Here is a 12,645-nt window from a genome sequence, read left to right on the forward strand (position 1 = left end):
TTACAGGAACACAACTTGTGTCACCTGAAGGTCACAACAGTTAAATAGCAAGGATTACACATAGTCTATCAGTGCCTTGTGTGTATGACAAAAGGGACTGATGTCCATCAATTCTGTCCAAGCACAGGAAATCAACATTACAGAATATCCTGGTGGTTGATCACAATAGCAGTACAAAAAAGATGACAGAAATTCTCACCTCTAGAATGTATTCCAGCTCCACCCCTCGTTTATGAGCCAGCTTTAATATAGCTGAAGCTTGTGTCATTAGCTCTGAATGTGACTGAGTTTCTTTCAAGAGGGCTAAGCTACTCATCTTTCTAAAGAGCGTTTCTGTCAGGATCATGTGAGACTCCAACCCCTGAAAATACTCCTGAGAAATTTGGGTGCAAGGGAGAGGGTAAAGAGAGAACAGAAAAGAGAAGGTGCAATTGTTACTCAATTCATTACCACTAAACCAACATTTTAAGACAATAGCAGTACAATCAGGTAGCTGTAGACATAGAATTAGGCAAACTTTTCACTCAATCAACATTTCACAAAATCCAACACACGATACAAAAAGGGACAATGGCCTTTTTGAAGAAGGAAAAGAGGTCATCCTTCCCACACAAATTCTATCCCAACTCTCATTCCATAAACAAAAATACCTCAAATTCTGGAAGGAAACAGGAGACCTGATAACCCGGGATATGGAGAAGGCTGAGGTACTCAATGACTTTTTCACCTCTGTCTTCACTGACAAGTGCTCTAGCCACACTGCCCAAGTTGCAGAAGGCAAAGGCAGGAACTGGGAGAATGAAGAACCACCCACTGTAGAAGATCAGGTTCAAGACCATCTAAGGAACCTGAAGGTCCACAAATCCATGGGACCTGATGAGGTGCATCTGCAAGTCCTGAGGGAACTGATGGATAAGGTTGCTAAGCCACTATCCATCATTTTTGAGAAGTCATGGCAGTCTGGTGAAGTCCCCACTGACTGGAAAAGGAGGAAACATAACTCCTATTTTTAAAAAGGAAAAAAAAAGGAAGACCCAGGGAACTACAGGCCAGTCAGTCTCACCTCTGTGCCTGGCAAGATCATGAAGCAGATCCTCCTAGAAACTATGCTAAGGCACATAGAAAATAAAGACATGATTGGTGACAGTCAACATGGCTTCACTAAGCGCAAGTTGTGCCTGACAAATATGGTGGCCTTCTATGATGGGGTTACAGCATTGGTGCATAGGGAAAGAGCAACTGACGTCATCTACCTGGACTTGTGCAAAGCACTTGATACTGTCTCACACGACATCCTTGTCTCTAAATTGGAGAGACATGGACTTGATGGATGGACCACTCTGTGAATATGGAACTGGCTGGACAGTTGCACTCCAAGTGTTGCAGTCAACGGCTCAACATCCAAGTGGAGACCAGTGACGAGTGGCGTTCCTCAGGGGTCGGTATTGGGACCAGCACTGTTTAACATCCTTGTCGGAGACATGGACAGTGGGATTGAGCGTGCTCTCAGCAAGTTTGCCAACGACATCAAGCTGTGTGGTGTGGTTGACATGCTGGAGGGAAGGACCTTGACAGGCTTGAGAGCTGGGCCTATGCGAAACGCATGAACTTCAACAAGGCCAAGTGCAGGGTCCTGCACAGGGGTCAGGGAAATCCCAAGCACAAATACAGGCTGAAAGGCGAACGGATTGAGAGCAGCCCTGAGGAGAAGGACTTGGGTGTGATGGTTGATGAGAAGCTCAACATGAGCTGGCAGTGTACGCTTGCAGCCCAGAAAGCCAACTGTATCCTCAGCTGCACCAAAAGAAGAGTGGCCAGCAGGTCAGGAGAGGTGATTCTCCCCTTCTGCTCTGCTCTCATGAGACCCCATCTGAAGTACTGCATTCAGCTGTGGGGCCCCCAACATAAGGACACGGACCTGTTGGAATGACTCCAGAGGAGAGCCATGAAGGTGATCAGAGGGCTGGAGCACCTCTCCTATAAAGACAGGCTGAGAGAATTGGGGTTGTTCAGCCTGGCAAAGAGAAGACTCCGGGGAGGCGTTACAGCAGCCTTCCAGTACCTGAAGGGGGCCTACAGGAAGGCTGGAGAGGGACTTTTTACAAGGGCATGTAGTGACAGGATGAGAGGTAACAGTTTTAAACTGAAATAGGGTAGATTTATATTAGATATTAGGAAGAAATTCTTTACTGTGAGGGTGGTGAGACACTGGAACAGGTTGTCCAGAGAAGCTGTGGATGCCCCCTCCCTGAAAGTGTTCAAGGCTAGGTAGGATGGGGCTTTGAGCAACCTGATCTAGTGGAAAGGTGTCCCTGCCTGTGGCAGGGGGGTTGGAACTAGATGATCTTTAAGGTCTCTTCCAACCCAAACCATTCTATGATTCTATGAAATCAGATATACACCATCAAAAAATTCTGCCTAATAAAAAATTGTGGAAAAGTATTGTTATATTTTGTGAGTGCTATTAGCAAACGTAATTTCCATTGGGAAAAAATGGAGTGTGGATGAAAATGCTATATAGCATGACAGGACAAGAACAGGAACTTGTTATTAGAATGAGGAAGAAAATGTGATCTACCTGGGTTCACCTTCAACAGAGCATTTGAAAGTTATTCAGTCAGAACAGTTCTTTGATTCCAACTTAACATACAGTAAGTTTTAATATATCTTGATTTAATACTGGCCCAGTATTCTGAAAAGCTCCTGAACCTTTAGGAATAAAAGGTTAGGATTTGCTGTGTACAAGCTTACAGTCATGATTAGTCCTGAAATATGTCACAGTTTCTTACCCTATGTTTGTCAAGTAGTGATTGAACCTCTTCCTTAGAAGCAACAATAGTTTTCTGGTCACCAGCCATCTTTTCTTGGCCTGTTTCTAATAGGTCAGCCAGGTCCTGCAAAGCCCGTTCATACTGCCTCTTAAGAGCCAGATTCTGATTCAGGTCACTCCGTCTGGATCCAATGATCATCAGAAGCTCATCATACATATCCTTGGGTGCAAAAAGTAGCAATGGTGATTCTTACTTCACACATTACATGTCTTCCTATAAGCAACCTTACTGTCCCTGTATTCCTCTGTGAATACTAACAGAATAACATCTATTCCCAGGTCAACTGTGCAGATATACTGACCTAATTGATAAATTAACAACTCATCATTTAAAGAGAAGAAAAATAAGCAACTCTTTCATGTGTATGCATTCAGGAGCAAAGTTCGCAGAATCCCAAAGGTTTGCTTTAAGTAGCAAAGGAGTAGGGTGATTTGGCTTAAGTCATCAAAAACCAGAGTACTGTGTGTCTACTGCACACTGCAGATGCTGTTTATGTTTTGCTTCTTATAATGCAGGGGGTTGGATGAACTCCATCGTGGCTAGAGACTACAGGCATCTCAAAGCCAGATTTGTCTCCCTCTCCTATCCCAGCAGCTTCCTGGTAGCAAGCAAGATACACACAACCTGTAGTAAAAACCAAACCAGGACCAAAATAGCAATATACACTATATAGAACAGTAAAATGTAGAAAAAGTGCAGTGTGTATTTCACAGTGTGCCCATACTGCCAAATTACAAAATGAGCCAAAAGGAAGAAGGTCATCAGTTCCCGTGTGCTATTACTCATCTTGTACACTTCAACCATAAAAGTGAGAACAACCTACAGATGCTTTTCTTTACCTGAACAGGATTATGTTCTTGTTTTGATTTTGAGAATTGTATTCTCAGAACATACATCTAACTGTGAGGGTAAGCCCATACTTTTAATCAAGACAAGACATCCAGAAACTAATAAACCAAAATATCTCTATGACCATCCAGTGCTACAGCAAAGTAACCACTCTCAAACTGCAGCTGGCTCTCCTAGATTTAGAGACGATTGTGAGAAGCATAACTGTCAAAAAAGCAAAGGGAAGGCTTCTCTAAAAACTGAAATCAAGGAGGGAGGGATATCTAGACATAATCTGACAGCAAAAAAAAAAATCAGGAGGCTCTAAGATCAAAAGGATAAAGCACTGTGCAAGAGACACATTTACACAAACTCTTTCTCATTAATTTTTAATTGAGATCACCGTTTTCTTGGCCTAATAAGTTTATGGTCGAGTTTCAGCTGTTTTCTTTGCTTCCAATTTATTATTATGTCATTATAAAGGGTAAAATTCAGTCGTAAACCTTCTTGATCTTTCCTTAAGCATTCCAATACCTCAGCACTAAACCGCTCACAAAGGAGTTTCAACAGCCTTATAAAAGTTTTGGATGAATTGCCCACATGTACCTACTTCAGAGAAGAGTCCTACTACTTAGGTGTGTTCAAAACCAAGTCTAAGTGAAAGTATGCAGGAACATGAGAGGTGTTCTAGTAAAAGCAGAACATTTCCAGTTTCAGGTCACACTTTGCTATCTATCCCCCCTTCACCTCTCTCCTTTTTTTTTTTTTTAAACGATGGACGTGAGAAAGAACTAAACCCCAGATCACGAGACACTGGTGAGAACAGGGCTCAACCGTAGCAGGTATTTATATTTACATGCTTAACTTTATCTATTTGAACAGGGGTTCAACAAGAGCTGAAAGAAAACACGTTTTTATGTGTTTTTATGATTAATACTATTAATAACAAAGATGTTAGAAAATCTGAAAATGCAGAAGTAGAAAAACTAGGTGAATCAGGGAGAGAATAATCTTTTATATACACTGAAATGCTTTCCTAAACTGCCTCATGAACAATAAAAAAGTGCATACTAATACCTTTGATATCACCAGACAGGTCTGGGATGGAACCATACCTGGATCTTAGACAGCTCTTGCACAGAAGGTTGGTCAATTTGTAGCATGTCTACACGCTTCTTTAATTCATTGATTCCAGTGTCTAGTTCCTTCAAACCTTCTTCTGCCTGCAGTATGACCTGTATTTGAAAATTACATCATTTAGTTTGAAGGTTTAATAACAGTACTGTAGCTATCATATGGTAATATTCTTTTCTGTTTTCTGCCTGAAGCATTCATCAGTCCTTTAGTCTGCTGAAATTTTAAAGGAAAAAGTATTAATTCAAAGTTGGAAGAGCCCAGCTTGTTTCTTAAAATTAAATACAATATGGCATTATTATTTTTTTAATAATAAACTGTCTTAGTATCATACATTATTTTATACAAAACCTTGCTGTGAAGTTCCACGCCTTTAATTATATGGTACAGGCACAAAAGGAGTGCTAGTTGTTCTAACACCTTCTTTTAAAGCATTCTTTGTATTAACACTCATTTCTGTCATATCTGAGCACCAAGCACACAACCATCTTAGCAAAAGACGTACATGATCGCAAAGAGCTGTGCACAGTTTCCTTACAGGACTAGGATAGGACCAAAATTACTGTCAAGGAAAAGGACTTGCACATCCCCTTTTGTACTTCGAAAATGACAACTGAAAGCACACAGGTTGGTATCTGCAAGTGTATGCAGGTGATAATTTGACTTTTTTCAATGAAAGCTACAAGAAACAATGTCTTTCAACCTAGAAGTCTGCTGAATTAATGCATGCAAGCTATAACAAAGGTAAAAGCACAAGGTAGACTCCTGTAGTCTGCATATCCAAATGCTTAAACTATATATGTGAGCAGAACTCCTGACTCCTAGTAGTGTGAAGTATGCATAATACAGTCACTAAACTTATATTTCATGCAGCTAAGTTACCTGGATGATTAAGGGCCTTATTTCTATTTTCCCAATCACATCTTGAACAAACAGCAATGCTTTTAAATTTGAATGTTTTATCAGCCAAGGTAGATGTTCAGAAAAAAATGAATTTGGTTGTTTTTGTTAACATGTCATTTTCCTATTTGATAGTTAAATTAATCATATAGCAGCTAAATTTTCACCAATCTTCCACATCATGGAAGATACAAAAGAAAGACACAGACTGCTAGCTCTCTTACTCATAACATGAATTAAAATTCCTTCCAAATTTGATTATCAGATATATAAAGGTGAGTATTTCTGTTTAGCTGAAGGATAAGTCTCTTCCTTTCAGTCACCTGCTGGAACCAGACAGCAGTAGCTCTTGGGTAACAAAAAACTTCTGTACAAAGTAGCCCTTAACATGCTTCATCCACTTTTCTCATTGGCAAAACAGAAACAAGGGAACAGGATGTATTTTGTCAAATTCATCAGGCAATTCCTGATAAATAAAAAAACAATTATTGCCTTAAATTAAAATGAATAACAGCCAAGATATTACTATGAACCAGTGCAGAAGAAAGTGTCTTTGGTTTTTAACAAAGTGTAATAGCCAAACAATTTAGCCAAACTTTAGACTTTTTTTGGTTGACTGAAGTTTTCTTTCTTTCAAATAGTGCCCAGCATGTGCACAACTAGGTCAACTGTGGAGATAAGAAAGAAACTTTGTGTTTGTTTTTTTTCTTAATTTATAAACATGTGAAGTACACTCTTGGAAGTAATCATTTTCACATACTTTATGTGAACATATACATTCTCCCATAAAAAGCAACAGTTCTCTAGAACCAGTTATACCTTGAACAGAAACTTTATCTCTTCCCTCCCCCCTGCCTAAGTAATAGACATTTGGCAATACCTGCATTTGTTCTGTTTCTGGTTTCTCAACTGCCTCTGCCAGTTTCTGTCGAACTAAATATTTGTTATCAGCCACTGATGTAAACAGGAGCTTCAAATCATTCTACAGGAGACAACAAAAACAAATTATAGCCAATCACACATAAAACAACTCGAAAATATTTTACATTCCAAGAAGTTTAAAGCATTACAATGTCAGCACTAAGGCATAAAAACTATTCAACATTGGAAGCACCATAATTATCCAATGCAAAACATGTAACATTGCTGAAAATCCATAAGTGGATATATATGAGCAAAAAGCTAAACCCACTCCTATTCAAAACATAACCTGTGAACAGACTTCTGCTTTTGTCTTTCAATTAGATAATTATTTAGCAACGGTCAGTTAGCTTAATTTAACAAAAAAATGTTATTCTTGTGCAGTTTACTCAATCACATATGCTCATAAACAAGCTAGGTTTTACTTTTTAAGGCAAGTTTTTTTCATTACAAACTTGAGCAAATATAACAAAAAGGTAAACAAGGCTTCAACCCATTAAAGGGCTAACTACACATTACAACTTTTAGAGTGCCTTACTAGACTAGACACATACATGTTACTTAACAATTTTGCAAAGCTACAATCAATTTTTTTTTTCAAGCATTCAACCCAACAAAACTCCTAATATTGGTAAAATAGAAAATAATCAGCACAATTCTCTAAGACTTTTAGCATTATATAGGAGTGTGTTTCTGATTTTTTTTTTGCATGCAGTAATTCCTTTAAATTAAATATCTCTGGTATAACAATAAGGCACAGGATTGTCTCCTTTCTTTGCCAAAGGAAAGCCTTTTATTCAAAACTGTTGACATTTTTTTTCCTATCTACTGCAGAGGAAAGACTATGGAGTTAGGAAAGAAATCCTGTAGTAACATCCTATGCAACGATCCTAATCTAAAGATACCAGAAATCTATTTTCCATATTGTTTTTTGCTGGAATTCATGTTTTTTTTTCATTAAAACTGAACTATACTGGAGGCTTTATATGATAAGAATAGAAGAGGAGACAGATACCAAGTAAGGTCTGAAAGCATTTCTGAACTCTGTTTGAAAAGATTTCTAAAAGCCAACATTTCTCCATTTCTCTTCATTTTTTCTGCTTTGCTCAATACAGAAATTTGAGATACAAGCTCTTATAGAATAATGGAATGGCTTAAAGACGATCAGAAAGGTGGAAATCTGTATTATGTTTTCTATTTTATCACAGCTAATAAAAACAGTGTACTCTATCATTTATGAAATTATAAAATGTGCAGAGTAGAACCCTAAAGTTGCTTTTTCTGAGATCAGTAGTCAACAACTTCCATTCATTGCAATGCCCGTAGGGGGAGAAGGTGTGGGATGAATGATCACTTCTACAATAACCGTATGAGTTACAGAAGGTTTGTAGCAGAGAGTTTAAATTTTGGATGATGATTTGGGTGCCAAGTTTTGCATAGCCTAAGAGGAAGTTTGATTTTCAGTAAAAAACTGTGAAAACTTGTTCTCTTTATTTGGTACCAAAAATTCTCATTGCTTTGAGAATCACATCCTTTATATCCACATTTGTCGTGTATCCCTGATAATTCCTTCAGATGGGCATCATACCTTGAATGTCACTATTTGCTGGAGCCTTCCTTTCATCTGATGGCATCTCTCATTTACTACTGACTCCAACAAGGTCAGTCTTCTCAGGAGACAATCCAAAGTGTCTTCTATAATATCCCTATCACCATTCTCAGGAAATATCTGAGCAAATAAGTTCTTGTTCTTATCCAATTCTTCTGTTATCTCTTTGATTTCTTTGGCAAGAGACTGATTTTGTAGAAAACAAAACAAAGTGACAATTAGACATTCTAGAAAGCAGACAAACATATTGCCATAACCATTGCCAATTTTGCAGTGGTGCAGTGATTTTTTTACATTGTGAATATACACACACTAGACAAAGTTATGTAGCTACAGTATTTCTGATAATAAAAAACCCCCGGACTGCTCTGAGGAAAACAAGTGCTGAAACAAAATAAACCTGCCCAAATAAGGGCTTCGGGAAGCAGAAAACCATGTAGCTGCTGAAAAAGCTTTTTTTCCTCCCTGTCCCCCTCTCTGCCTCTCCACTTCATGTTGATGAATTTGTACTGTTTCCATATCCCAGAGCACTCCTCCCTCTTTTTCACTTCATTTCTATTTCAATACTGTGTTGTTTGGTAATACTTCGCAAAGGAGTTAAACAGAAGAAAAACTCTATGTTTAATTCTCTTCTGATGAGGCAAAATTCGGGTCAGGTGCTGCTTTCTGCAACATTCTGGTATCGGGTTTGCATGCCACGTTTTGGCAGAAGTGCAGCTACAGGGGTGGCTTCTGTGAGAAGCTGCTAGAAGCTTCCCCTATGCCCGACAGAGCCAGCTCCAAGATGGACTCGCCACTGGCCAAGGCCATCAGTGATGGTGGTAGCGCCTCTGTGATAGCATATTTAAGAACGGGGAAAAAAACCCCTGCGCAACTGCAGACGGAGAGAGGAGTGAGGATATGTGAGAAGAAAAACTCTGCAGAGACCAAGGTCAGTGAAGAAGGAGGGGGAGGCGCCGGAGCAGAGATTCCCTTGCAGCCCGTGGTGCAGACCATGGTGAGGCAGGCTGTTCCCTGCAGCCCATGTAGATTAACGGTGGAGCAGATATCCACCTGCAGCCGTGGAGGACCCCACGCTGGAGCAGGTGGATGTGCTCAAAGAAGGCTGTGACCTTGCGGGAAGCCTGTGCTGGAGCAGGCTCCTGGCAGGACCTGTGGACCCATGGAGAGAGGAGCCCAGGCTGGAGTAGGTTTGCTGGCAAGACTTGTGACCCCTTGGGGGACCCACGCTGAAGCAGTCTGTCCCTGAAGGACTGCACCCCATGGAAAGGACCCATGTTGGAGCAGTTCGTGAAGAACTGTAGCCCGTGGGAAGGACTCACGTTGGAGAAGTTCGTGGAGAACTGTCTCCTATGGGAGGGACCTCACGCTGGAGCAGGGGCAGAGTGTGAGGAGTCCTCCCTCCGAGGGGGAAGGAACGGCAGAGACAACGTGTGATGAACTGACCTCAACCCCCACTCCCTATCCCCCTGTGCCACTGGTGGGGGAAGAGGTAGAGAAATTGTGAGTGAAGTTGAGCCTGCGAAGAAGGGAGGGGTGGAGGGAAGGTGTTTTAAGATTTAGTTTTTATTTTTCATTATCCTACTATGATTTTGATTGGTAATAAAATTAAACTGATTTCCCCAAGTCGAGTCTGTTTTGCCCGTGACAGTAATTGCTGAGTGATCTCTCCCTGTCCTTATCTCAACCCACGAGCCTTTCGTTATATTTTCTCTCCCCTGTCCAGCATAGGATGGGGAGTGATAGGGAGGCTTTGGTGGGCACCTGGCATCCAGCCAGGGTCAACCCACCACAATTCTCTACACAGTGAATAGAGTTACTTCTAAACAGTAGCAGAATACCACAATTATATAGAGATTATGACAGCGACATATCACTTATCTAGTGTTCTAATATTTTCCTTCTAAACACTACATAAAATGCACCTTTACTGGCAATTTAAAGTAAGTCCTATTCATGGATTCCTTACCTCTTGCTTGCAGAGGTATGTTTTTGTTTCTTCCTCTGGCAACAGGGCTGTAGCAACAAAGACCTGTTCTTCCACACCATCTAGCCACAAGGAGGTGGCTGCGACACCATCATACAGCTTTTGTTCGAGATGCAGGCTCTCCTCCCCCCATCCAGCCTGGGCAAAAGGAACCAGAGAAGTTGAGAGCAGAAGTACAAGATACTCTTCCTAACATCTAACATTTGGGAAAGGGCTGGATTTTCATGTAGGAACTAGAGGAGTTTTCATTGTAAATGTGGCTCTGCTGGAAGACAGATGTAAAGACAATTGAAATGTTACCTCAGATGATGCATTTTCAAAGGCCTGATTCAATTCAACCAATACTGGCGACACTGAGGATTTATCTTCATCCTGTCCTTCCTCCTTATACAAAGGAATTCCAGATAGCAGTCTGTTTGGTCTGCTATAAAGCTGCTGAGAGAGAAGTACTAATTAGAGTGCTTCTACCACACACATAGGGCATAAAATTTGGCTATACAGATTCTACTGTTGACTGAGGATATCACCACATAATGCTCATGGCCCTTCCATGACTGTTCTGTCTTGAATATCTTGAACAAAAGATTGCTCAACAGGATGGTCACTAGAAGTGCAGAATAAATAGTTGTGGCCAGAATTAACAATGACTTGTTTTTACCAAAACCATAATTAATTACTGTGAAATGAATACAAGATATTTAGGACTTTGGAAACTGATTTTAATGTAGTAGTATATAAAGGATAGTGGGCCTGGGTCTATTAAAAATAAAATGGAGGATGTACATTAATATAGATCTTGGACTGTTCCCAATTTAGTTATTAATCCCCGCTTCTTTCAGTAAAAATTCTGTGGCTGAAATCATTTCCTTCTTTGTCGCATACTCACTAAAACCAAGAATTGAATGTAACCAATAAAAATTCAAACTGAAAATAGTAGTTTTTCCTCTAAATTGTTGCCAGAGTACTGGTCAACATCAGAGGGGTGATTTGTTACAGAATTATCCTGGGTTAGATAAGTAGATTAAAATTTTGTCTAAGCCCTTTCTTCCTTTCTAGTTTATTCACCTGAATGATAGTACAATTCAAATCACTTAACAAGAGTAGTGCTAGTGCCAATATTTAACAGCTTTTAAAGATGTCACAAAAATAAATTTTTCCATATTCTTTGCATTAACTACATCACCTTAATGCATCTGCTATGCACACACTGTACCTCATCTTGTGACAACTGCTTTCATACAGAAAATGCAAAGAGAAATTAAAAATAGCTACCAGCTGTTCTTGTTCCAAAGCTTTCTGGAGCAGTCTCTGCTTGGTATTGAATTCCTGGTTCAGGCTTTCCCATTTCATCTTCATCTGTTCTTCAGATGATGGCTTCTCACCTTCCAAGCCTAATTCCTCAGAGAGTGTATCAGGCTTTTCACTGAATGACAAGATGCATAAAGGTTTAACAAATACAAAAGTTATAACAGCATAAGGTGTTTATTTCCTCTCAATTAGGAAATTCTACATTTAAATTGCTACTTTTTAAAGCTTTAACTTGGGGGTTTTTTTAGATAGTAAGACAAAGGCTGTTTTTTAACTGCAAGAAGTTCTTGACTGATGGGATACTTTCTAAGAAACTGTTTAGACTTGCAAGTACCCATACTAAGTAAGAGCCCCCAAACCAGACTGAATATATACTACATTGAAATGTTACCTTTAAACAAGCTTTACTTCAAAGCATGAAATAAAAAAATTTTATCTGGCTCCTTCCTCACCTCCCCTCTCAAAATGCCAGACATACTCTGATATTTTAATGCAGGGCAAGCATATGAGTTTAGCTTTGGTAAACAGTGAATGAAGTTCAGCATTTTCTTTTTTTTTTTTTTTTTTTGTTTCTATAGTATAACACGTTGTGACAGAAGGAAGCCTCAAAAAGAAGGAGATAAGTATATTCTGGTATTATAATAAAAACCACATTGAATTAACACAAATGCTGGGGAAAAGAACTTACTGAGTACAGCTTACAATCCCTATGCATAAATCTTGGTTCTGCTGCCTCATGAACTACCTTCATGTTCTAGACTTTGGCATGCTGGAGGAGCCACAAAGATGCTCACTACTACTGAGATACATCAACGAAGTATTTTAACTGAAGGATTGACTGCTCCTTGATTCTCAAGCTGTTGAGAATGTTCACCCTGGTTTCCTCTTCTCAAGACCTGGTCCTTCCTGCTCCCTCAAGGTCCGCATTGGCTGTAGGTAGTTATTTTCTTATGCGTTTGCTACAGCAGAAATTTCTCCCAGTCAGCACTGAGGCTTTTATAGACATCTACTTCCCCCAGATGGGCAAGAGTGCAAGAAAACACAGACCAGAGATGAAATTCGAAATACAGAAGGCTTCAAAAAGAAAAATATTCACTAGCTACAGGAAAAATAAAATTAAGCAATGA

At 39.7% G+C, this 12,645-nt stretch overlaps 1 protein-coding gene across 1 annotated transcript in view; it reads right to left on the reverse strand.

Moving 5' to 3' along the window:
• LOC137660879 (nesprin-1-like) overlaps window positions 1-12,645 on the reverse strand; it is a 233,977-nt gene that overhangs the window by 39,633 nt on the left and 181,699 nt on the right. The window contains 8 exon segments of the mRNA XM_068396056.1: window positions 200-373; window positions 2,790-2,990; window positions 4,775-4,894; window positions 6,574-6,675; window positions 8,203-8,409; window positions 10,193-10,348; window positions 10,511-10,645; window positions 11,483-11,633. Coding sequence (XP_068252157.1) covers window positions 200-373; window positions 2,790-2,990; window positions 4,775-4,894; window positions 6,574-6,675; window positions 8,203-8,409; window positions 10,193-10,348; window positions 10,511-10,645; window positions 11,483-11,633 — 1,246 coding nt within the window.

The sequence above is a fragment of the Nyctibius grandis genome, chromosome 1, assembly GCF_013368605.1.
Source record: "Nyctibius grandis isolate bNycGra1 chromosome 1, bNycGra1.pri, whole genome shotgun sequence".
NCBI classification, from domain to species: Eukaryota; Metazoa; Chordata; class Aves; order Nyctibiiformes; family Nyctibiidae; genus Nyctibius; species Nyctibius grandis.